A 23,895-nucleotide genomic window follows, 5' to 3' on the forward strand; every position below is an offset into this window, starting at 1 on the left:
GGAGAAGAGCTTTGAATGTTCTTCAAGAATCCTTAAGACTACTTCAAGAAAGGACAAGTAAGCTTGCCTCAGTGTCTAGGCTGTGTTAAAGAATAAAGGTCCTAGTACAAGATATTGACTTTCAAGCTCTGTTTGCCTGTCTTACTGTATTTCAGTGTGTCTTTAGGATTTTGTGCATCTGTCAATAAATAACTGCTCCCATTTTTTTCTAGCAAAACTGCTCCATAGGTACAGTATATAAGTTTAAACCATGTGTGTGATGTGATTTGCTTTCTGCTGATCTTTATGGTTGTCTACATCCACAGTGGAGAAGAACATTGCTCCAAACTATTGACTCTGGGAGGGCCTAATGTTAGTTAAACGGTCTTATTGACTTAATAAAGTTTTGGCTTTAATTAAAGCCAAATCCGCTTAAAGAAAACTGGCATAATCAGTAAAATCATCTCATCGAGAACATGCTATCTGTTTCTAAACTTAAAGTGTGGCAGTTTAGCATGTAAACTCCAACCAGCCGCCGCCACACGCCCATCCACAAGGAGGCGTCCTATGACAGCTGGAGAAGGTAAGTGTTTAGCTCTTCAACGTCACTTCCTTTTTCCTGCCCTTGGAAGCAGCACGAGACTGTCTGTTCGGGATCATAACATGGCTAAACTGAGCAAAGAGAGCAAACAGCGGCTGCAGCAGCTGTTCCAGTGCGGCCAGTTTGTCATCCGATGGGGTTTTATTCCAACCGTGCTGTACCTCGGTCAGTATCCGAATAGGAGTGAGGGGTATGCGGCGAGATGATGCTAATGCTAACCGGTTAGCGCAGCTTCTTAGCATTAAACTGTATTTTCTTCTGTCCCGGTGAGGTTGACGTGTTGTATTGGGGCCCTCGTTAAAACAGCATATCAAACATAACATGATTAATAAAATGTTGCGAGCCCCAGTTTTATTTTTAAAAAACTGAAGTGTCTCTAGTCTATCAGCTATGGCTTTGCTGTACGTTGTAGAGGAACTCCTGTAGCATGAACTCATGCTATGGATTTGTATGGCTAATCAGCTTTGCCTCAGATAGACAGAAATATTATAATTCTGATCATTTATCAGTACTGATACATGTGAGACTTTATCAGAGGCGTGAGCATTAAAGCAGATACCTTTGTGTCAAAGTAACTGAGAATAAAACAGAAAAACATGAAGGAGATTTTCCTGGCCTGGATTTTTATAGCAGATAACCTTTAAAATATTCTGCAATATTACATAATTATAAAAAAATATGTCTCTCTTCAGTATTGAACATCAGAAATTAGGCTTTCTGGTACGAGGTGGGTAATAAGCAAATGAATAATGCCGAAAACAGAGATTTGAGATGGGAAGCTGTTCTTGAAGTACAGAGAGAGATTTTTATCGTGGTGGAAGCCAAATAGCAAAAGTCAGAGGAAATTAATGACGACATTTATCAAATTTGAAGCGTAGTTTAGTTTAATACTCAATTCCGATTTTTTTGATCAAATCCGATTTTTTTTTAGTCTGGTTGTTCACACTACAAATAAAATGTGACAGAAAACGTGCTCTAGTGTGAACCCTCAAGCGGCCCGCATGCGCAAAAGAAGACGTCACACACAACACGCTCTGTTTAGACCCAGACCAAACAGTATTGTTTGACTGATGGCCCTAAATATAAAGACTTGTTTCGGACTTTATGTTTCCTAATTTTGCTTTAAATTATAAAGTTATTTACATATGGCCTAATAATTATCCCTATTGCTGTTTTAGTGAGGAGCGGTGCTTCAAAGGATAGTTGCAGATTTCTGTCAGAATCTGCAGATTATACAGTACAAATAAAACAACGTTTCTCCAATGTTGTCTTCCCAACAGTTTCACTAACATCTACACTAGATGGTCAGGAAGTGTTCGGGCGCTTCTCCGGCGCCGATAATTGGCGTCTGTCTTGTGTCAGTGACGTAAAAGACGGATGTAATGTGACACGACCATTCAAGCAGCAGTCACTTTCTAAAACATCAGATATGTATCGGATTCAGTACCACACACGAAAGTGACCTAGGTCGGATTTGAAAATATCAGATTTGTGCTGTTCAAACTATTATACCATGATCAGATATGGGTCCCATAGGGTCAAAAAGTCGAATTTGATGCGCTTTCGCCTGCAGTGTGAACGTAGCCTTTGGTGGGTTTTTTTGGTTTTTTTTTAAACCAGTGCTGATAAGGCAGGAAAAGTAGGTATGGAGATGTAAAGCTGCTCTAAACACGTGTAACATATATTCACATAGGCCGTATATAAATATAAATATAAATGTCTCTTCTGAATTTTAAAGCAAAGCAGGCCAAGAAAATATGAGCGATTTTTTTTTTTTTTTTTTTTTTTTTTTTTAAAAACAACAACCCAAAAGCCCTCAAGCAGTCAGCAACAAAACGGGGTCTGAATTTTAAAGGTGAAAGGTTATCTCTTTATCTTACAAGAAGACCCAAAACACATCGCTTGTCTGTATGTAAATCAATAAGATTTCAAAATTGCCCAAAACGGCAAGTTTACTGATATTGATATATCTGGTATAGGCCAATATTGGCTCTTATTTGTTGCCCACTCGCAAACATAACGCCAGCGGTGGAACCCTACTTGAGGTTTTTAGAAAAAGGGAAGGATGATGGTTTATCATGGCATTTACCACACATAGAGTTGATTGGGTGGCCTGCCCAAGTAAATTAACAGACCCCTGGTATATTTTCTGACTCATATTTATTTTTAATTTTTATTCTTTTAAATTTGTGGACAGTCCCTTCACTCTTATTTTGAAAGTTAAGTTTATGCTAACATGCTAGGATTCCCATGTTGTGCCCCCACCTCCGCCACAAATGCATATCATTCTGTTTGCAGCACTTTGCTGACTATGCGAGTTGAGTTCCCTTCTGCTTTAGTGATGTAAACTGTGACCTTGTGTGCCTTACGGGTAACACGTCCCTGTGGTAGTAGATTCAAAACAGTTTTTCTTCAGACATTTCTGTGATCCTGAAATAGCTGGCTGTGGTTTGAAGGAGTGTTGGGGAAGACCTGTGCATCACTGTATTTGGGAGCTTTGATGGAGAAGTTGAAACTTTTGCATGGCTGTGGTTTGGATTATGTGGGGGAAGTTGAGACTTGTGCATGTGTGACCATACGCCTTAAGAGATTCCTCTCAGTATATTGGAAACACCAACAGTGATGTCACACTTTCTCTCATTTCCCTCTTGCTGAGCCTTTTCTGCATGTGCAACTCATTTACTTGAGGAAGAATAGTTTTAAATTAAATACATGCTGCTGTTGGGTTACCACCATTTTCTATATATTTCAAGCAAGTTAAACAACTAGTATATTAAATGATGAATGTTTTCACGCTATGGCTATACCACATATATTGTGTCAGATAATATTACGCAAGAGCAAGAGTTGTGCGTCAGCCTCTGATGACAATTTGGTGCCTAAACATGGGGCTACTTCAACAGCCTCCAACATCTTTGCAAAAGATACAAGAAAACTGAAAGAGGCAAACGTGTTTCACCACTTGAGGCAAAAACATAGTCGATATGCACTACGAGGCTACAAAGGAGATACTAGCAGCTGGTGATGTACCACCCAAATGGAAAACCATTTACAGCACTGCTGGAGCGATCACTAGTTAAGACAGGAAGAGCAAGTGGTGTTGTGAAACAAACTGAAGTAGTTACATGGTGGAAAAGCAGGACTTGACAGTGGGGGAGTCTGGCTAGGCCACTCCATGACCTTAATATGCGTCTTTAGCCCCAGAATGTTTTGGGTCATTGTCATGCTGGAAGACCCACCCACGACTCATCTTCAGTGTCCTGGCTGAGGGAAGGTGGTTCTTTTCCATGATTTTACAGTACATGGCCTTGTTCATTGGACCATCAATGAAGTGAAATTGTCCTGTACCCTTGGCAGAAAAACATCCCCAAGCATAATGTTTCCACCTCTGTGCCTGACTGTGGGGATGGTGTTCTTTGCTTCATACTAAACATTTTTCTTCCTCCAAACACAGCAGGTCGAGTTGACGACCACACCACTTTCTCCTAAACCTTCTCTGAATAATTTAGATGTTCACTGGCAAACCTTAGACTGACCTTTAGATGTGGCCTCTTGATGCCAGGAGCGTCTGTAATTGATTGGCTGTGTGGCATACAGAAGACATTCTGTGGGAGCCCGAATTCTGGATGGGTTGTAGGGGATCAGCATCACGGGCTGCTTTTGTGCTTACATTTAACTTAGGCTGTGTCACTGGTGTTGCACCATAATACTGCTGCGGATGCTATCGGCACCTTCTTTTAATAAATTCACACTTCAGATTAGGAAGTGTGTCATCAATGACAGCTCAGTGGGAAATGTCTATCATTTGCTTCCACTTGTGATTGCTGCTGCCTGCAAGCTGCAAGTGGAGCAAAAAAATTTTTTTCTACATTTCAGAAATCTTGTTACGGAAAACTTTCTTGAAATATCGTAATGTAATTTGAAGGCTACGTGGCCCATCCCGGTTTCACACACGAATGAATACCTTCCTGCACTTAGCTCAAATCAGGACACTCTGGATCAGAAACATTGGTTAAGGCGAGGGTGCTGAAGGGGTCGAAGCATACAGGAGCTGTAAAGTTGGTGACGATTTCACCGGACACCTACGTGTTCTGTTATCACATGGAAACAATCACTCTGACTTTGCACTGGATAAATGGCCTGTATTTGTATAGCGCTTTACTAGTCCCTAAGGACCCAAAAGCGCTTTACACATCCAGTCATCCACCCATTCACACACACACACACACACTCACACACTGGTGTTGGCAAGCTACGTTGTAGCCACAGCCACCTTGGGGCGCACTGACAGAGGCGAGGCTGCCGGACACTGGCGCCACCGGGCCCTCTGACCACCACCGGGCAACGGGTGAAGTGTCTTGCCCAAGGACACAACGACCAAAACTGTCCAAGCCGGGGCTCGAACCGGCAACCTTCCGATTACAAGGCGAACTCCCAACTCTTGAGCCACGATCGATTCTGATACACCCGTATGTAATTAAACTTAGACACAGTGATCACCTGACGGGTCTAAACAAAACAGCCAAAGAAATCAGGTTTTACCCTTGATATTAGGAGAGTGGTAACAGGAGGCTATTTTTCGCCTTCTGGGATCCTCTTATCTTTTTTTTGGAGAATGTCTTGCGTCAGGCTCAACTACTTCCTTGACTTTAAATGAAGGCAGAAGTATTGATATCAGGGGATATGAATTTGTAGTCTTCTGCTGCTTGTGGAATGATCTGATCTAAGCTAGTTTAATGAAAGCAGGATGTTTTGCTGGGTCTGTTTGCATTCTGCTGACGCACTGTAATCACTGAAGTAGCAAATGATTTGCTTCATTAGTTCTCAACAGGACAGTATTTTTACTCATTGTGGCTCGAAACTAGTTATAAACCACAATATGAGTAAAACCGGTGCTCAAATTCATATCTCCAAATTTGAGGGACCACCCCCACCCCCAAAAAAATGCTTTCAATAAGGGGGATTTATGTTTAGATCTTGCCATCATCGTATTTCTTTTCTCATCTTTAAAGTTTCGATATATTCTCTTTTCCTCTGTCATGTGTGCACCAGCGCTTCAGCACTAATCGAGCCCCACTCATTTGAGCTTTAACATTCAAGTGAAAATAAACCTAAATGGTATGGAGCTGAGCAGTAGAATAGTGCACTTTACATGAGTTATTTACACATTATAAAGTGTACAAAAGAAGTTATGTTCAAGGGGTACAATGTGGTTTTGTGTGGGGAAAAATATTGCACACGAGGACTGCACTGAAATTCAAAACTGTTAGTTGGTGTCTTGTACATTTGAGCGTGCCTTACAAGAATCACCTCGTAATTCTTATTTATGGTTTTGACTTACAGGTTTCAAACGAGGAGCAGATCCAGGGATGCCTGAACCTACTTTCTTAAGGTAAGACGAATCGGTCTGAGATATGTGTAATAAAATAAAGCATCCTACTCCTAGATCCAAAGTCAAATAATACATCGGGGGTTTTTTTTTTTTGGGGGGGGGGCGCGAACTCCTGACCAACAAGATTTATGTCCAGTCTCATGAAGTAGGGTCATTGTAGGGATTATTCATGTACACTTAGACCATGTACATAAGGATGAAAATACATTATATGTCAAAACAGTTCATTCTTTAAGTAAAACTGCCCATTTAACAAAGTTGAATGATAGCTTGAAGAGAAAAGGATGTGTGATGTCTTAATACCCGCCTTGGAATACTGATGTGAGGCTATTTTTAGTCCTGTAAGAATCTCTTATCTTTTTTATTTCTGTTTTTTTAATTTCCTTTTTTTTTTTTTTAAGAACCTATTGCATCATCTGTTATCTCAGTATAGATAAACAGGAAAAAAGGTAACCTATATTTACCAGAAACTGAGCTGCTTGTTGCGCCTCCTCCGCCTCCCCAGTCTCAACAGCCCGTTGCTAATAATATCAGTGTGTTTGTTTTTACTTTATATAGAGATTTGATTTTGTTTAAATATGAGAACAAGCAAATAATTCAATATGAAATTATGACTTTAGTTAAGCTGTGGTCATTGTTTTCAATATTTTAGAAATTAACATGTACATTTAGTGTCTTTTTTAGCATGTATGACGATGCTGGTCAGGTACAGGGATGGCACTGAGAATAAGTGAAAAAAGCAACCTATGTCCAAGGAAGACTTTAAAAGACTTTCAAAAAACTTGGAGAACTGTTGCTCTACACCACTTAAAAACGTTACAAGAAAGTCTGGCTGCTTGGAAGCAAAATATAAAGAAATGAGAGTCGGCACAAGACTTTTGCACCGTTCTGCAAAGCATTTAAACATGATGTACAAGTGGTATGATAGCAAAATTCTCTATTTTGCATTTTAGTGGATTATCTTAAAATCATGAGATGTAAATTTTTTTTGTTTGTTTTCCAGGACTTTAAAGGCCCCTTTTCCATCAGTACCTACTCGGATCGACTCGGCACCGTTCGCCATGGTTTACAGGGTTTTCCATTAGGTCATAATACCTGGGTTTTTTTTAAGTACCTGCTTGGCCCAGGTTCCAACGATCCAAACACATATTAAAATGTGACATCATCAGACTGTATACCACCGATTGGCTGGTCAGCAGCGTCACTCGATGGAAACAACTGTGTTCCCCGAGTCTGACAAAAAGCCACGGACCGAGCAGTAGGTTAATTCTTGCCTCGACATCCACCTTTTAAATAGCCTTTGTTTTGCATGTTAATTACATCGCGGGACGCTTTGATGCGTTGCTGTGATGACAACCACACACGCTGCGTAGTACTGAATATAAAGGAAAACCAGTCAAGTCGTGGCCGATCCATGGCGAGTCGATCCAAGTATGTACTAATGGAAAAGGGGGTTAACTGTTTCATCCCATGGGGGGATGTGGGGTTTTTTTTTTGTTTGTTTGTTTGTTTTTTAAATGCACTGCATTCTGCTGAGCTGCGCTAAACAACATCCTGTACAACTCAAAATTGTTGTACAGGCCCATGTAACATAGTTACATAGTGATAGTTGTGATAACGTTTGTAAGCATGTTTTTTTTTTTATACATATATATATATTTTGGCAATGCTGTTAATACATCACACTATTATTTCCTCACTATGTCAGTAACATATTTCCAAGGATGTTTTAATATTGATTTTCTTTGTTGTCTTCTAGCTTGCTCTGGGGCTGAGGAACATCTTCACACGACCAATCCCTAACCATCAACCAAACCATGTGACCCACCTGTGACTGGACGAAATGGACTTCTTTTGCTTTCCCCTCTAAAAATAATAATGATCAGATGACATTTGTACATTGTTTCTCACTATCTGTAAAGTATTGATTGGATGTTATCCATTTCCATGTAGTCTGTAACTATGGTACATGTACAGAGATGTGTGAACAGGTTTGTCCCTTGAAATACACGCTGATTGGACTATCAGTTGGAGGGTTATTTTTTGTTAATGCGAAGCACTGATGTTTGTTTCCTGTTTTTTTCTTAGTTTTTATTTGTAATTTAACATTTCTGAAAATAAATCCTCAAAGAAACGACTCTTTTCTTCCTTAATATAAACAATCCAGTCGCTTTCATGCAGAAGAAACTGATAGCAAATATTTTACTGAGCAATTATAAAGTTTTGATATATCAAATGTATCAATCTTACATGGTAATGATGAGTCATAGTCATAGATTAACGGGAACATTTTCCATCCACCTTTAAATGTGTGTATATAAATGTGTTGAGTTGACTGATCTAAATCTAAGTGTCAAGATTCATGCATTTGCAGAATGCGCTGCTGCGTTGAAATGTGTGAAATGTTGGGGAAAGAATAAGTCCTTGCTTTTTATGCAAATGATTTTTTTTTTATTTCAGCATATGCAAAAAAATAAAGTCAGTTGTGTTACATAAGAGATCATTGTACTGTAAAATTCTTTAACAATAAATAGTAATCAGCACCAGAAATGCTAATTACAAGTACAGTGCAAATTGTATTTACACTGCATTTCTCCTGCACAATAGATTTTTCTCTAATAAATAATCTCTACCAATTATAAATAAGATAAATAAGAATAGCACAGCAGGTGATTCTACATACACAGTATGTTGCTGTGGGGCCTGCTGTACCCAGAGGAGGTTATGATCTTGAGAAAGTAAGAGTGTCAAAACCATCCAGTTTTCCCTGAGTTATTATTTCATAACTGAATGTAATTTGAGCATTATTCGTCTTTTTAACAACTGGTATCTGCTGATTGGTTCAGTTGCTTTTCCATTCTACAAACAGCTCTTTTCCCCTCACTCAGGAAGGCTTTGAGGGCTCTCAGGATGCTGTAGGCGTTCAACTTGCTGTGGTAAGGATCAGGGCTGTTGACCTCCTTGAGAAGCTGCTCCTCCTCACTGCTGGTCAGCGGTGTGACTTGATTGCTGTTTTTCATCTGTGGGTCAGAAGAGATGGTAGAATGAGGTGTTATTTAGGAACAGGACGCAGAAGTGAAAATGTGACAGTACTAAGACAACAGGCACTCTGGTGAAACAGTGATGTAGTATGAGAGGTGATGTATTTAATTGAGATTTTGTGCTACCTATCACTTCTGCTCCTCTCACATTTACAATAGAAATGTTGTTACTGGGCTTTGTGACAGCTAAAGGTAGAGAAGTCACCTTTTATTGTGAATTTTACTTTTAATATCTGTATGTAGTGGATTGTTTTTTTTTTCTGAAGTAAATCTACTTTATCTGTCTTCCTAACATTACTGACAGGAAATACCCAAGAGACTGCTGAAAAGTCAAATTTGACTTTTCCTCGGAGGATAGTTAAAGACGCGTGTCAAACCCACCTTTCCTTTGACCATGCCGGCCAGGTCGATCAGAGTGCCGATGTTTGACGGAGCGTCGGAGAAGTTCAAACTGCCGCGGTACTCCTTCTCTACGTGCTTGAGTAAAACCGAATAGATGAGCAGACCCTTGGCCAGCGTCTGGAGACAAGTCTCCTGCACAAAGGAGAGAAGAACAGCCCGAGTTATCGAACTAACCCCAACCCCTCCTTCCGACCTTTGTTAGTGACAGCATTAGAAAAAGAGAAAGGAGCTCTCACCTTTCTGAACTTGGTAATATTGCAGTGCTTCGGGATAGAGGCGGGGGTGTGGGAGTCCAAAGCTTGATCGCGATTCTCCAGAGTCTGGAAATGGTGCTCAAACTAATAGAAAAGAATTAAAATACAACTTAAATAGGCTGGAAGTATTTTAGAATCCCAGGGGTCCGAGGGAACCCCAATCGGACTTGATGACACCTGTTAATCATAGTTAATGAGCAGGCCCTTACCGCTTTCTCGTATTCTTGAGCTGAGTCAAAGAGTGACCTCCATATATTAAAAGGCTTGACAGTGGACATCTGCGCCTCCTCCGTCTCTTCACCTGAGAAGTCACCGGCCACACTTCCGTCTTCAATCGGAGCGCCGGAAGCGCAGAGAAGCAGAGCGGCCAGCATCACCGCAGAGAAAACGTGCACATCTGCTTGGGGAGACAGAACAAGAATGAACGAATGAATGAATGAAAAGAGGAAGATACGCAGGAAACTCGCGCACCACAGCCTGCAAATTACTTACTGAATATAGAGGGCATGGTGCGCTGCTGGGAAGCACTTGTCAAGTTTCCGCTGATGCTGAAGGCTGCCAGGGCCAGAAGGATTTGGCTTGTATCTGAGATGCGCTGTTTTTATACATTCCTCAGACGAATGGGATTTTCCAATCCCGACTTGCAAAACGGAATTAACAGTAACTGCGTCATGAAGATTTGATGAAGATTATGAGTGTCTTCAACAGGACCAGTTGATCCTTATTATTATCATTATTATTATTATAATTTTTTTTATAAATTACTGTTGTTATTATTATTACTGTTGTTGGTGGTGTGTGATTGCTATTATAATGTTGTGAGAATTTTTTTTATGTATTATATATTTTATATATACCGGTTAAATGGCACTTTTATAAATAATAATAAATACACAATAAATTACATATATATATATGTATATATATATATGTATATATATATATATACATATATATATATACATATATATATGTATATATATATATGTATATATATATATGTATGTATATATATATATATATATATATATATATATATATATATATATATATATATATATATATATACATATATATATATGTAATTTATTGTGTATTTATTATTATTTATAAAAGTGCCATTTGAATGTGAGAGTGAATGAATAATGGCATTGTAAAGTGCTTTGGGTGCCTTGAAAAGCACTATATAAATCCAATCCATTATTATTATTATTATTATTATTATTATTTAAGTAATTTTTTTAGCAAAGATTGGAGAAGTTATAAAGCACAGAGAATCATCATGTAAAAAAAATCCCTATGATATTTTCAGCTCAAGAATTTAAAGGGAAAATCCTTCTAAAACCAAACATTTGCATAGCAGCATTCCAGTGCATTTAGCTTGTAGCAACTTTATATATCAAATGATATAATGAATAAATAAATAAATAAATGAATAAACAATGCATAATTACATACACACATACATAAATACACTGCACAAGCAGATGAAATGATCAATAGATGTAACCCCATTCATTATCATGTACAGGAATTATACATTTATTTGCATCACATGAAAATGAGTCTAAACATATAAATGTACCGTTGTAACCAATGTAATGGGAGTTATCTGAAAAAAATACACACTCTCTTGTGTTAGATGTGTGAAAGCAAAAGGAAAGATTAGAGATTCACGAGGTAAAGCTATGATTTGGCAACTACTTAAGTACATTTTGACAATTGGTGTGACAAAACTGGGGTGTCACTGAACATAGTATTTATCAGACAATCAACTGAGTACTAACATGCATTTGAAGTTAAAAGGCGTTCTGCCTTATTTTCCCTATAGAATAATTGTGCCCTATATATCTGATAATATCATGCGTCATAATAAATCAGACAATTTACAGAACAGCAATTTTTCATACCTTTAATACAGTTTGCTTTACATGCTTTCAGCCATAATAATTTTAGCAAGACTTTAAACATTAGTAGTTTGCCATCTTTCATATGTACACATGTAGACTAATAAAATTGGTATTTATTTATTTCAAACATTAACATTTTATTTTGTATTACTATAAAATGGGGATTTCACATTTTCAGTGAAAATACACAGTAAAAATCCTGCGAAATAAAATTGCTTTCTGTCTCTAAGGAAGCTGTGCTAAGTCTAGAAATTTCAATAGAGTGACCTCAGTGAAGCAGCTCGTTAAAGGAAGAACTGCTGAGAGATTTTACTGTTATCACGGACAAGTGTGTAACTAGCATATCCTGAAAATGCAATGATAAAGCATGATGACCTAAATATCACAAATATTTCCCATCAGCAGAATATAAAGGTTGGAAAGTTTAAAACCCATTAAATCATTTAGTGCTTTGATAAGACATGTCATTGCTCAGTGATGTTCAAAAACGACAGCTTTTCAAGAAAGCCAAACCTTTTGAAGATAGTGGTGGGAAAGATTTGTAGCTATGCATCGAGTAGATTAGGCTGTGACTTCACAAAAGGCCACTCAGAGGTTATTAATGTTACATTAGACTCACATCCAAACTTTTAGGAAACCTTTTGATTTCAGCTTCTGCGGTAGAAACAGCAATCCAAGATAAATCTACTTCAAATTAAATATAAGCCTTATTTTACCGTCATATTGATATTACACTTTTATTAACTTTGCCGAGTAAACAGTACTGTGGAGTGAAGAGAGAGTGTGGACCCAAATGCAGACACTGGCAATGGACTTAACTGAAACGTGCCTTTAATTGTGGCAGAATCAAAACACAAACAAAAGCGAAGAAAGACAAAGACTAAACTGTCAAAGCCTAAACTGGGAGGAAACTAGAAGCAAGTATAAAGAAACTAAAGACATGAGACATGTGACATGGGACATAGGAAATGCAGCGGTTGCAGAAGATCTGGCAACAAGCAGAGGATGACATATACGCACAGGGAGGACTAGGAAATGAGACACAGGAGGAGAGCACAGCTGGGAGAAATCACATACAATGAGACTAAAAACACTATCATAGCACGAGACCGTCAAAATAAAACAGGAAACATGAGACAGACTTGACACTGAAACCAGGAGAAGCACAGACATAAAATGATAACTAGATGAGACGTGACACAAGGAACACAGGGGAAGCACAGAGACAGAAATCAAGAGATGGAGTGATGAATCCAATTAAGAACTTTTTTGGATCAAATATTCATCAATATATATAATAGTACAATGAGGTACAATAGTGAATGTCTACAGCCATCTGTAAAACATGGAGGCTCTGTCATGGTTTGGTACATATCAGACAGTAATATTGGAGATCTTGTCAAAATTGATGATAAGAATGGATAAAAGTACCATCAGAGTTTGCATAACTGAACAGAAAACACGCAGTGGAGCACTATCAGTCATGGATTAGCCTCCCCAGAACCAAGACCTTAACATCACTGAAGTAGTGAGCGATCATCTTTACTGAGAATAGAATAAAAGGCAGCAGGCATCCAAAGAAGAGCTTTGAATGTCCTTCAACAAGCCCAAAGACCACTTAAAGAAATTACAAGAAAGCTTGCCTCAGTGTCCAGTCTGTGTTGAAGAATAAAGGGGTTCAAGGCAAATGCTGACTTTCAAGCTCATTAGAATTGTACAAACTCTACTGTTGCCTTACATAATGAATTCCCATTTTTCAAAAAAACCACTGCAACTATTTTCCAGTTTCCTCACAAATAATAAAGAAATGACCAATGGTTCAACTGTCTTCCACAGTACTGCATGAGCCTGTACTTACATCTTCACTTCAGAGCTTTGCTGGAGCAAAGTGCTCTAATGGGGTGATACAGTACTATAAGGTCATTAAAATAAGATGGGGCCTGATTATTCAGAACCTTGCATGTGATGAGAAGGATTTCAAATTTAATTCTGGATGTAACAGGAGCCATTGAAGAGATCGCAATATGCTCTCACTTTCTACTCCCTGTCAGTATTCTTTCTGTAGCATTTTGGATCAGCTGAAGTATTGTCAGGGAGGTTTCTTTTTTTAGGACATCCTAATAAGAAGTAATAAATGCATGAACTAGTTTTTCAGTGTCACTCTGAGCCAGGATATTTCTAAATTTTGAGATATTGTGGAAATGAAAAAAAGAAGCCCTACATATTTGTCTAATATGCAATTTGAAGGACATATCCTTAAAAAACAATGGCTCAAAGATTCCTCACACTGTTACTCGAGGACAAGGTAATGCTATCCAGAGTAAGCATCTGGTTAAATACCATATTCCCAAGGTTTTATGGCCAAGTACAATAACCTCAGTTTTATCAAAATTTAGAGACAGAAAATTAGAAGTCATAGAGGTCTTTATGTCTTTAAGACCTTCCTGCAGTTTACCTAATTGGTGTGCATTATCTGGGTTCATGGATAGATAGAGTTGGGTGTCATCTGCATAGCAGTGAAAATTACTTGTAATGATGCTGCCCAAGAAAAGCATATTACGTAAACAGAATTGGTCCCAGCATGGAACCCTGTGGAACTCCATAATTAACCTTAGTGTAGAGGACTCTCCATTTACAAGAACAAACTCTAATCGCTGTAATAAAATATTAGGTAATAAAATAAAATACTAGTATATAAAACACTGTTAAGAAGATCATTTGTAACCTTCACTGAAACTGTTTCTGTACAGTGATTCGCTCATAAACCTGACTGAAGCTCTTGAAAATAATTAAGTTGTTAATTAGCTGTTTTACAACTACCCTATTACGAATTCATGGTTTGGAGGAAATAATGGAGAATAATAGAGTCTATATAAATAATTGTGTTATTGAAAGTAACTGTACATAATGTTACACCAGCCTAAAATATGAGACTCATCATCTTATCAGTAGTTCTAATGTTTTTTAGTTGAAATTCTGTTTGTTTTAACACTTTGTTACCTTTTTTCCCACAGATGGATATCTGTTTAGCTGTGCCTTATAATAACATGAAAAACAGGACGTCTCTCTTTGAGGCCTCTGTAATATTTATCTTTCTTCACTTTCTCTCGTTGAGGTTCAATACAATTGAAAGATTTACTCTTTGTCGCAACAAGCTTACAACAACAGTTACCACTGTTCTCTGTGTTCAAATAAATTAATGTCAGAAAAATTGGTGAATTTTACATTTTTTGTATGTGAGTGTGTTTTATCCTTTGTTCTCTGTTCTTCGAGAATTTGGCCTGGAAGACAAAAGATTTTCAAATCTGTTCAGTACATTGAAACCTGGCTGGAATATGATGCTCATAACCCCAATCTAGACATGAGCTTTGTTCTTTACATGGAATGTGTGTCAAAATCAAAGATTTAATATTGGCCATATATGTCATTTCCTTTAAAGATCCCAACTTTATCCACCAGCGTTTGGTTTGTTTTTACAACTTTCTTGCTTTCTTAATCTTCTCTTTTCAAGGACCAATTACATGCAGATACATTTCTTGCATTCACCTCAGCAAGCTGTCTGGAGCGCTTCAGTTCACCAGCTCAGTGTGAGGTTTATAGTCAAAATATGTCATTCTTTCTAATTTTCCCCTGTTACTATATTTGGAATGAAACTTTCCCTCTGTCTGCTAGGATTACTCAGTGGAGAATCAAATGAGAGAACTCCTGAACTGGCTTAAAACCAAACAAACCTAAACAACAGAGTACATGTAACATGCCGCTACATGTTTTTGGCCAGAGATGTTGTAAGAATGGGTTTATTTCCACTTTTGATTTTGGTACTTTCAGTGGACATTCTGAGGCTTTATAATAGCTCAGTGGTTGTGGGGTCGTGGGTGTAGTTATTGGGAATTGCCAGTCTTGACATTTGCATCCCTAATTTCAAGACACGATTTCAGATTGTTAAATCTGTAAGGTTTGGGGAAAATATAACTGCCACAATTCTCAGATGCATTCACCGGGTTTAGTTTACATGTGATTATCCTGGTTGGTTTTCTCTGGAAAGAAAGTCTTGCAAGCTATTTCTCTCGTTTCTGCTTTTTTGTAGTTGTGACCAAAGTCACTTATTTTCTACCACAAAAGTCCACAGCACACCACAGACATCTTCTACTTGGGAAATAAAAAAATCTACATTTTATTTTATCCTTTATCTAAATATTAAACAAGCGCTTATAATGCCACTTCTTGCTGTGTTGTAGCTGCCCAGTACGTATTGAGATGATTTGTTTAGGATGTGTGTGTGTGTGTGTGTGTGTGTGTGTGTGTGTGTGTGTGTGTGTGTGTGTGTGTGTGTGTGTGTGTGTGTGCATTTGGAAGTTCTGTACCTTGTTACTTTGCATTTTATAAGGAGTTTACCATCTGCTACACTAAGCACCTTGGAGTACATTATGATTTAATGCATGCTTTTCCTGCTGCTCCAAGACAACCATTTCTTATATTTTCTTAGTTTGGCAGTCTAAATCTTATATCTATATATATAGATATATATCATATCATATATCTCTATATATCTCTATGTGCTAAATAAGGTAGTAGTTTTGAAGTAGTGTATGTCACGTTCAAGCTAAAGACATAGGGACTTCCTGTGTGGTTTGTACTGATTTACATGGAAAGAAAAACTACATCAGCAAAAAACAGGTAAGCATTGTGAGCTAAATTTAATTTAATGAAACAATCTTTGTATAAAACCTGCCGACTAAACCAACCAGGTGTCTGCTTTGAAGAAAAAAACTAAAACTAGAATCATATGTACATAAATTATAAGAAAATAGCAGAGAGCAAGTCTCGTGTAAAGGGAAGTGAAACTGTTAAATAATTCGAGACGCTGACTCAATGTTCGACATTCATGATTAAAAAAAAAAGAAAAAAAGTCGGTCCTGGGGTCAAGTGGCCCATGGGTCATGCAACTGACGATGCAGTTGTACCTCCTCTTTACATCGTTAAGTCACATGTCATACGTCTAGTTTATGACAGAGGACAGAGGTTGCTAATCCTTGTCAGATTCTCAAAAAACAAAAACAAAAGTAAAAACAAAACAAACAAAAAAAATTTATTATCCAGAATATTTGCTGGCCATCATCTGCAAGAATCCTTTGGAAGTTTCCTGTCTCTGTCACACTTTGTCTAAAATCTAAAAAGATCAATAAAATGAAAGCAAGGAGTAATGAAATTGGTTGCAGCAAGCACTTTTTTTAACTTCCCATTTTTTCATTACAAAAAATAACAAGAAAGGGTGTGACAACACAAAAGGAAATGAGCTTTCCTTCTCTCGAGTGCATCAATCTGTAAATGCGAAAATAAAATGAGTCAAATAAGCTGATCTTGGGAAAACTATGGCAGTGGAATGATTTAACTTGAAAATGATTTAACTTGAAAATTACTCATTCACACTCATAGTGGTTGCCAGATTTTCTTTCTTTTGACTAGTCTTAAACCTGCAGCTCCTTCTACTGAAACCACTTTGAGTCAATGCTGAGGTGAAGACTCAAGCTGAAGCTAATTACTAATTATGACGAAAAGAAACATGCATGGCTTATCGTAACATTTACAGTTAGGGACATAACCTTTTGAACTCTGCATCACCAAAGTGGATACTATTACGCTGTAACTGAAGTGCAGGCTTTAGTTCTTTAATAAAAGTACTGCATCAAATGAAGATGCAGCTATTTTTTTTATATACAATCTGCCATTTTCAGAGGCCAAGTGAGGGCTGTTCCCTTTTATGTCATGGCTAATAAAGATCTGGAGTTGATTCCAAGTGTTAAAGATCCAAATGGTAGCTGAACGAAGTCCCAAGACATGACGGTGTAAATCATGGGAGCCATCAGTAAGCTAAAAAAAAAAAGAAGGAAAAAAAGAAAAACAAATTTTACCTATCAGAGAGAAACAAAACAACAACAAAGAAACAAAAAACTTCAGGAGCGACAAAATCAATCATCTGCTTCATCCATAAAAAGAATAAATGCACTGGCCAACTCAGCAACTCTAAAGGACCTGAATAACCACTGAAGATCACTTAGTTTAGTGATCTTCAGTGGTTATTGAGTGATGGCAGAATTATTTCCTTGACAAGAAACCCCCCACAGCAAGTCAAAAAACCCCAAAAAACTAACTGTTGAGAAGGCAGCTGTATCATTGTCAAAGTCTGAAAGAAAAACAAATCACAAATGGAAATACGGAGGGTTCAGAATAACATGCAAACTTCTGGTTACACTGAAGAATACTTGAGAACAAGAAGGCCAGATTAGACAGAAAAAATCCAAATAAGCCTACACAGGTCTGGGAAAAAACCAAGATGAACATGAGCTAGAGTCATAGTAGAGGAAAATGTGCAGAACCAGGGAATGGTGAAGCAGCAGGATGATTTGTGAAGTGTACAGGGCTATACTCTGCTCAGATTCAGTCAAATGCTGCAAAACTGATCTTACAGCACTTCACAGTGAAAACTGATAATGACCGGAAACAAAAACTGAAAAAAGCAAAAACCAAGAGTTTCTCAAGGCAAAGAAATTAGATTTTCTTCAATGGCCAAGTCGCCTGATCTCAACCCAACAGAGTGTGCTTTTCAGTAACTCAAAACAAAACTGGAAATAGAAACAAGCAGCAACTAAAGCTGTCTCCAGTAAAGGCCTGGCTGATCGTTTCGAGTGAAGGAACACAACATTTGATGATGTCTATTCGTTCTAGATTTCAAACAGTCAATGACTCCAAAAAAATATTTGTTCGAGTATTAAAAAAGATCTTTATGTTTGGAAATATGTTGCAATATGCAATATTTTTAACACTGTGAATTGAAGTTGAAACCCTTCATGTCGATCACATCATAGTTGCTCGATTACAAAAACTGCAGCATTGTGGAAATACTTGGATCTAACTATATAACATCCAGTATCTGTTCAGACAAGTCTATCCATGTTCCATAGAAATAAAATGTGTCTAAATTAGTAAGATCCCCTTTTTTTCCTTTCATTATCAATGAAACTTACATTCAGGGAAATTCAGTTCACTTTTCTTTTGCATTGGTTGTATTGGTTGTATGTGTAAAAAAGTCAAACTAGCAGTAATCTTTAAACAGAGGGGAATATCTGTTTTTGACTAATAATGTAATAGTGAGACTGCATCGACACTGAAATTCCAACATTACGGATCCTGTTCATTTTGATTGCCTCACAGTATACAGTATATGGTTGTATTGCCTTACAATAAACATAAAAGTAAGAGCTATGATTCTTTCTCTGCCTGTGAGTCGTGGCTTATTCACAGTAAATATGCCACAAATCTCATGGGTGTATTGGGACTAGTTCTAGCCCTCGAAAGTGCTCAGGAGATGAAAGAATCTAAATAAAAATATACAAAATACAGTTGTGGTCAAGTTTACGTGCACTCATCATGGGCATGAATGTTAAGGTAATTTGGAGCTGTTAACTCTTTGAACTGTGCTTTTTCCAGGGTTGAATGATTGTACACCATACATCTTTAATGACTTTCAAAAACAGGAATGGGGTGCACAAGACTGAAGTTTTATTAGGTAAAAAAGAAATTATACATGTAGGCTTAAATGTCTCTTAGGAATTTGCATCTCAAAAATATGCAATCAGCTGCCATAATTCTGCCTGGATATTTGACCAGTGTTCTTGGCATAATTGGCAGAATTTAGAGTTAATTCACATTGTTTGGTTTCATGGCATAGACCCAGGTTTTAAGGTTCACACTCCCTTGCTACCTACCAGAGTCCTCAAAGAGACAAAAGACTCTTCCTGTGGAGTTGTCTGCTTCCCCTAACTTCCTTACTACACCCCCACCATTTGTCTTACTGTATGAGTGTGAGACATGTTAAAATCCAGTGGCACCAAGGTATCATACAATAAAATAATGTGATTAAGCGTAGCCCATACATTTTCAATAGGGTTGATGTCAATGCTTTTGCAAACCCAGTTTTGATGTGTGTTTTGGATCATTATCCTGTTGCAACATCTAGCTTTGTTCAAGTTTCAGTTTGCTAGCTGCTGATTTGAAGTTGAGTTATGAGATTTTGGAGTCCTCCTCCTTCATTATTCCATCCACTTTGTGCAGCGTACCAGTGCCACTGTCAGCAAAACTGCTCAAGAACATGATACTACCACCACCATGCTTGACATCTGGTACAGTGTTCTTAGGTTTGAAAGCTCCACCTTTACTCCTCTTGTCATTGTGGTCAAATATATTAGTCTTTGTCTTGTCCATTGACCATCATGTGAGCAGCTGGAAAATTCAGTCTAGTTTGAAGGTGTTGAATTTGGAGCAAAGAAGCAGGGAAGCACGAAGTAAAGGCTGAGCTATGCCAAATTGCACAAGAAATGCAAATCAGCGGCAGCAGGGCTTATGGAGTGTTGAATTCAGTTAGGAAATTGTTGGGTCAAATCATTATCAGTATTTACAACAGTCATAGATTGGCCTCCCTGGATCTCAACATTATTGAAGCATTGTGGGATTATCTATGCTGAGAACAGAGAAATGACAAGAAAGCTTGCCTCAAAGAGTTGAGACTGTTGTAGAATAAAGGTGGTCATACCAAATATTGTCCTTTAAGCTATTTAGAATTGTACAAACTATATTGATGCCTTATGTAATGATTGCACGTTTCAACAAATCACTGCACCTTTTCACCATTTTTGTTCTTTGTAGGTTGGCACTCTCTCAGACCATGGTCATGTACATCTGGCTTCCCTGTGGATAGTGATGCTAGTGTGCTTTTAACACTGTGTAGATTCCAGAAAATCCAAACAGTTTTTGTTCCTTAAAGTCACTAAAGATGCATGCTGTACAATTATTCCACGCCAACATTGTTATAAACACAGTAGGTGGGAACAGTATAAAGTAAACTCATCAAACCCTCCAAAGTTTGACCCAGGGCTCTAAGGAGATGAATTATTTATACAGACAAGTTCATTACAGCTGGCCGAATGTGGAAATTAAGATAACAGATGTAACTGACATTCAGTGGTTGTAATTACTAAGTAATTATTATCTAATGCAAATCATGAAAAGAACAAACAATTTGGTCTTGTCATGATTTATAACACAGCTATAAATGGTCATTTTTAATAAATACATTTTTTTTGTTGGTTTACATTTTCACGCTTTGACTGCAGTGTAGAAATGCAGCCTGAAGTATCCTGCTCTTAAAAGCTAGACATTATTACATGCATACCTCTCAGATAAAACATTCTGGGCACGATATGTGAGTCCTGGTCAGGGTCAGGGTTTATACAGTACAGTACATGATGGCTGAGCCTGTAAGACTGAACTCTTTACTGCAGTACACTGGGGCTGCTGCTAGATGGCAATCATGTGTAGCTCTAAGGATTCACGCTCTGATCAGCTCTCTCTTGAAAGCTGACTTTCCTGAGGCTGAAGGTATGCAACGGACTGTTTGTTTTGTTATTTGCCCACGCTAATACTGCAGCAATATATGACCAAGCTTGAAATTATGTATATGTGAATCTGTTGTACATGTGTTATGTGTACAATGCTTTCTGCTTCACTAAAATGTTCATGTAAGTGTTTCCTATGCATAAAACCATTCTAGTGTACATTACCTTTATGAGATCTTGCTGTATTACTAAGTAGGATAATCTTGCCTCTCTAGATATTAACTACATAGTGCTTTGATATTTAAATTATAGAGATGGAGCCGACTAACTAAAAGGAGATCTGGGAATCTGTGGTCAGTTGTTGTTGTTGTTCTTTTTCTTCTTCTTCTTCTCCTTCTGCAAAGTGAAAGTCGAAGAATCTTCCATGGGGATCATACACAGTTTCAGAGCACCTGGATTGAATTCACTTTTACATTGATTAAAATTCTATTCCAAAAGAATGCATTTAATTTTAATATGATTTGTTTTATTGTAATTAATTAAGTTGGACAGTTCAAACATTGACAATTCACATAAGTGTTTCCTAGCATCAAAAAAATGCCCAATCACAATGTAGGATGAGGATGTTAGGTTGCTCAGTGACACGCCCCATTCTTGTAAAATTATATTGTTACGATATGGAGAAACATCTTTGTGTTTTCCTTTAAAATACTGCTTAAAATGACTTAAAATATTTTTTTTAATCTTTTGTTGTTAACCAAAAAAACCCTGAATTTACTCACTACTTGAAAATACCATTATTATTTGCTTCTCCTTTTCCTTATATCTTCAGCTATTATCATCTTGCTCTACTGCACATCACACTTTAAATTCAGTAAACTTATATGGTAAACTTTGGGAAATGCCACCGTAAGTTAACGGCTGTTTTATGAGGTTCTACCCAAACTTCAGGGGAAATCTGTCTCACAGTCTTTGAGCTGTTTCACTCAGTTAGGCAGCAGAGTCAGAATTCCTGTTACATCTGTCATGCTGTAAAGGTCAGTGCAGTAACCAGAATGAAAGAACCAGTCTTTCAGGGTCCAAGCTTTGCTTCTGTTCTTGTATACATGACCTTGTCTGTCATTTTGTGTTTAGCTCAATGTAACAGTTCTCCCCTCACTCTCCTTTCCTTTGTGATTCTACTCCATCCTCCATCTTCTCCTTTCCTGTCATTTTTTTTGTAATCGCAACCTTGTTGGCTCTTCTCCCTTTTCCCACCTCTCATCCTTTCCTCTCTCCCTTCCTCTTCCCTTTGTGCCTTTTCCTCATGCCGCTCTGTTCTTCCTTTGACTTTTTCTTCTTCCCTGGACGGAGAGCTCCACGAGAGACAGCAGAAATTGTATCTCTGCTCAGTTCGCCACAGGCCCTCTTCAATATTTAATCAAGAGTGCATTTGTTTGAAGAGAGCTCTGAATATGTGTGTGAGTGAGTGATAAAGAGAGCTGTCTATCCAGTGTGTGTAGACACTGCATTTGTATGCGTGGAAGGTGGAGTAGAGATAGAAGTTGTATATTTTTGTGTGGTGACAGAGTTGGAATGAAAGGTTTTCTCCGGTCTTGGAGTAATTGGTTTACTATCTCTCCCTGCTCTCTCCCCCTTTCTTTCCATCTCCTCCTTTACTCACCTTCCCCTCCCCCTATAATCCATTCTCCCCCTACTGCATCATCACATTATCATGTGCTGTGTAGTACAGTATATACACTACTGTGTGTGTTTTTCTAACACTATATAATCATTTGTATTTGATTTTGCTGCGTGTGCATATATGACCGCGTGCATGCATCAGTGGCTGGTCCCGGTGGTGTCCCCGAGGACGACAGAGAAGCATATTTCATCAGTCTTACCACGAGAAATCCCAAAGTCCTCTTTTCTTCTTTTTGCTTCCTCAGCACATTGAGCAAGCACAGAGTGTTTTCCTTATTTCCTTTTTTGTTGTTGTTTTTGTTTTGTGTTTTTACTTTTAGAGGAGAGCACGCTGATTAGCATGCTGTCACTGTGAAACGTACACTGTGGGATGCCACTCTGCAGGAATTTTTTTTTGTTTTTTGTTGTGGAAGGTTTTGATTTGATTGAGCGCAGGCTATTTCTTCCTATCAACTGTAATATCATCTTCTCGGAAACTGTAGTTTCAGAGCCTCTGTTTCAGTGTCCACAAAATGTCAGAAGGCAGCTATCTGAACAATGATCTAAACATGACTGATGGCTTTTCAGTAATTCTGTTTCGCTCGGCTTCTCAGCTTTTGGCTCATTGTGGCGCTCACAAGGCCCCTGATGAGGCGTTTCTTCTTCATTTCGAATCAGCGTTCTTTGTCCACGGAGAAGGGGATTTTACTAACAGATGTCGAAGCTGCTTTCCATTTTTGAGCTGTACTGTATGTTTATCTACAGACGGCAGCCTCTCCACAGAGTTCTCATGCAGCAGCCATGTGCTTTATCAAGCCTGTGTGAAAACGTGATATAGAGACTCCATCCTGTTCCTCAGTTTTCCTCAGGTCAAAGGTAACGCTTGATGCTAAAATTATTGCAGGCACAGCAGATTGAGTCGCATTAAACTTCTGAATTAAACTTCTGATGGTGAGCTCATACATGAACATTTTCTGCCAGAACTGACTGTCCATAAAGTCTGACATTAATTCACATTAGTTTTTTTTTGCCATGTATTATTCTCATTACTTTATAGTGGAAAATTTCATTTAAAAAGACGATGTTCGTTTTCATGTATCCATTAGGATACCCTGTAAAAGAAGTGTGATGGTAAGTGTACTCTATCTGAGCATTCAAAGTGCTTTCTGCTATGAGACACATTCGCCCATTCACACACGCATTCATACAGCTCTTTATTCTATGCCCTAAAGCACTTTCTAACAGTCACAGACACACTAACA

The 23,895-nt window shown here is 38.0% G+C and overlaps 2 protein-coding genes across 2 annotated transcripts; one reads left to right on the top strand and one right to left on the bottom strand.

The window, feature by feature from the left end:
- Positions 1 to 578: 578 nt before the first annotated feature.
- On the top strand, positions 579 to 8,110 carry tomm7 (translocase of outer mitochondrial membrane 7 homolog (yeast)). The gene is made up of 3 exons (XM_026155536.1): positions 579 to 745; positions 5,924 to 5,972; positions 7,732 to 8,110. Exons 1-3 carry the CDS (start codon positions 643 to 645, stop codon positions 7,745 to 7,747), a joined length of 168 nt encoding a protein of 55 aa, XP_026011321.1. The 5' UTR covers positions 579 to 642; the 3' UTR covers positions 7,748 to 8,110.
- A 678-nt stretch (positions 8,111 to 8,788) lies between these two features.
- LOC113014167 (interleukin-6-like) lies at positions 8,789 to 10,177 on the bottom strand. Its single transcript, XM_026155524.1, has 5 exons — positions 10,162 to 10,177; positions 9,879 to 10,066; positions 9,652 to 9,753; positions 9,395 to 9,547; positions 8,789 to 8,992 (listed from the first exon to the last, which is right to left on the bottom strand). Exons 1-5 carry the CDS (start codon positions 10,175 to 10,177, stop codon positions 8,789 to 8,791), a joined length of 663 nt encoding a protein of 220 aa, XP_026011309.1.
- Positions 10,178 to 23,895: the final 13,718 nt, after the last annotated feature.

The sequence above is a fragment of the Astatotilapia calliptera genome, chromosome 22 (assembly GCF_900246225.1).
Source record: "Astatotilapia calliptera chromosome 22, fAstCal1.2, whole genome shotgun sequence".
NCBI lineage: Eukaryota > Metazoa > Chordata > Actinopteri > Cichliformes > Cichlidae > Astatotilapia > Astatotilapia calliptera.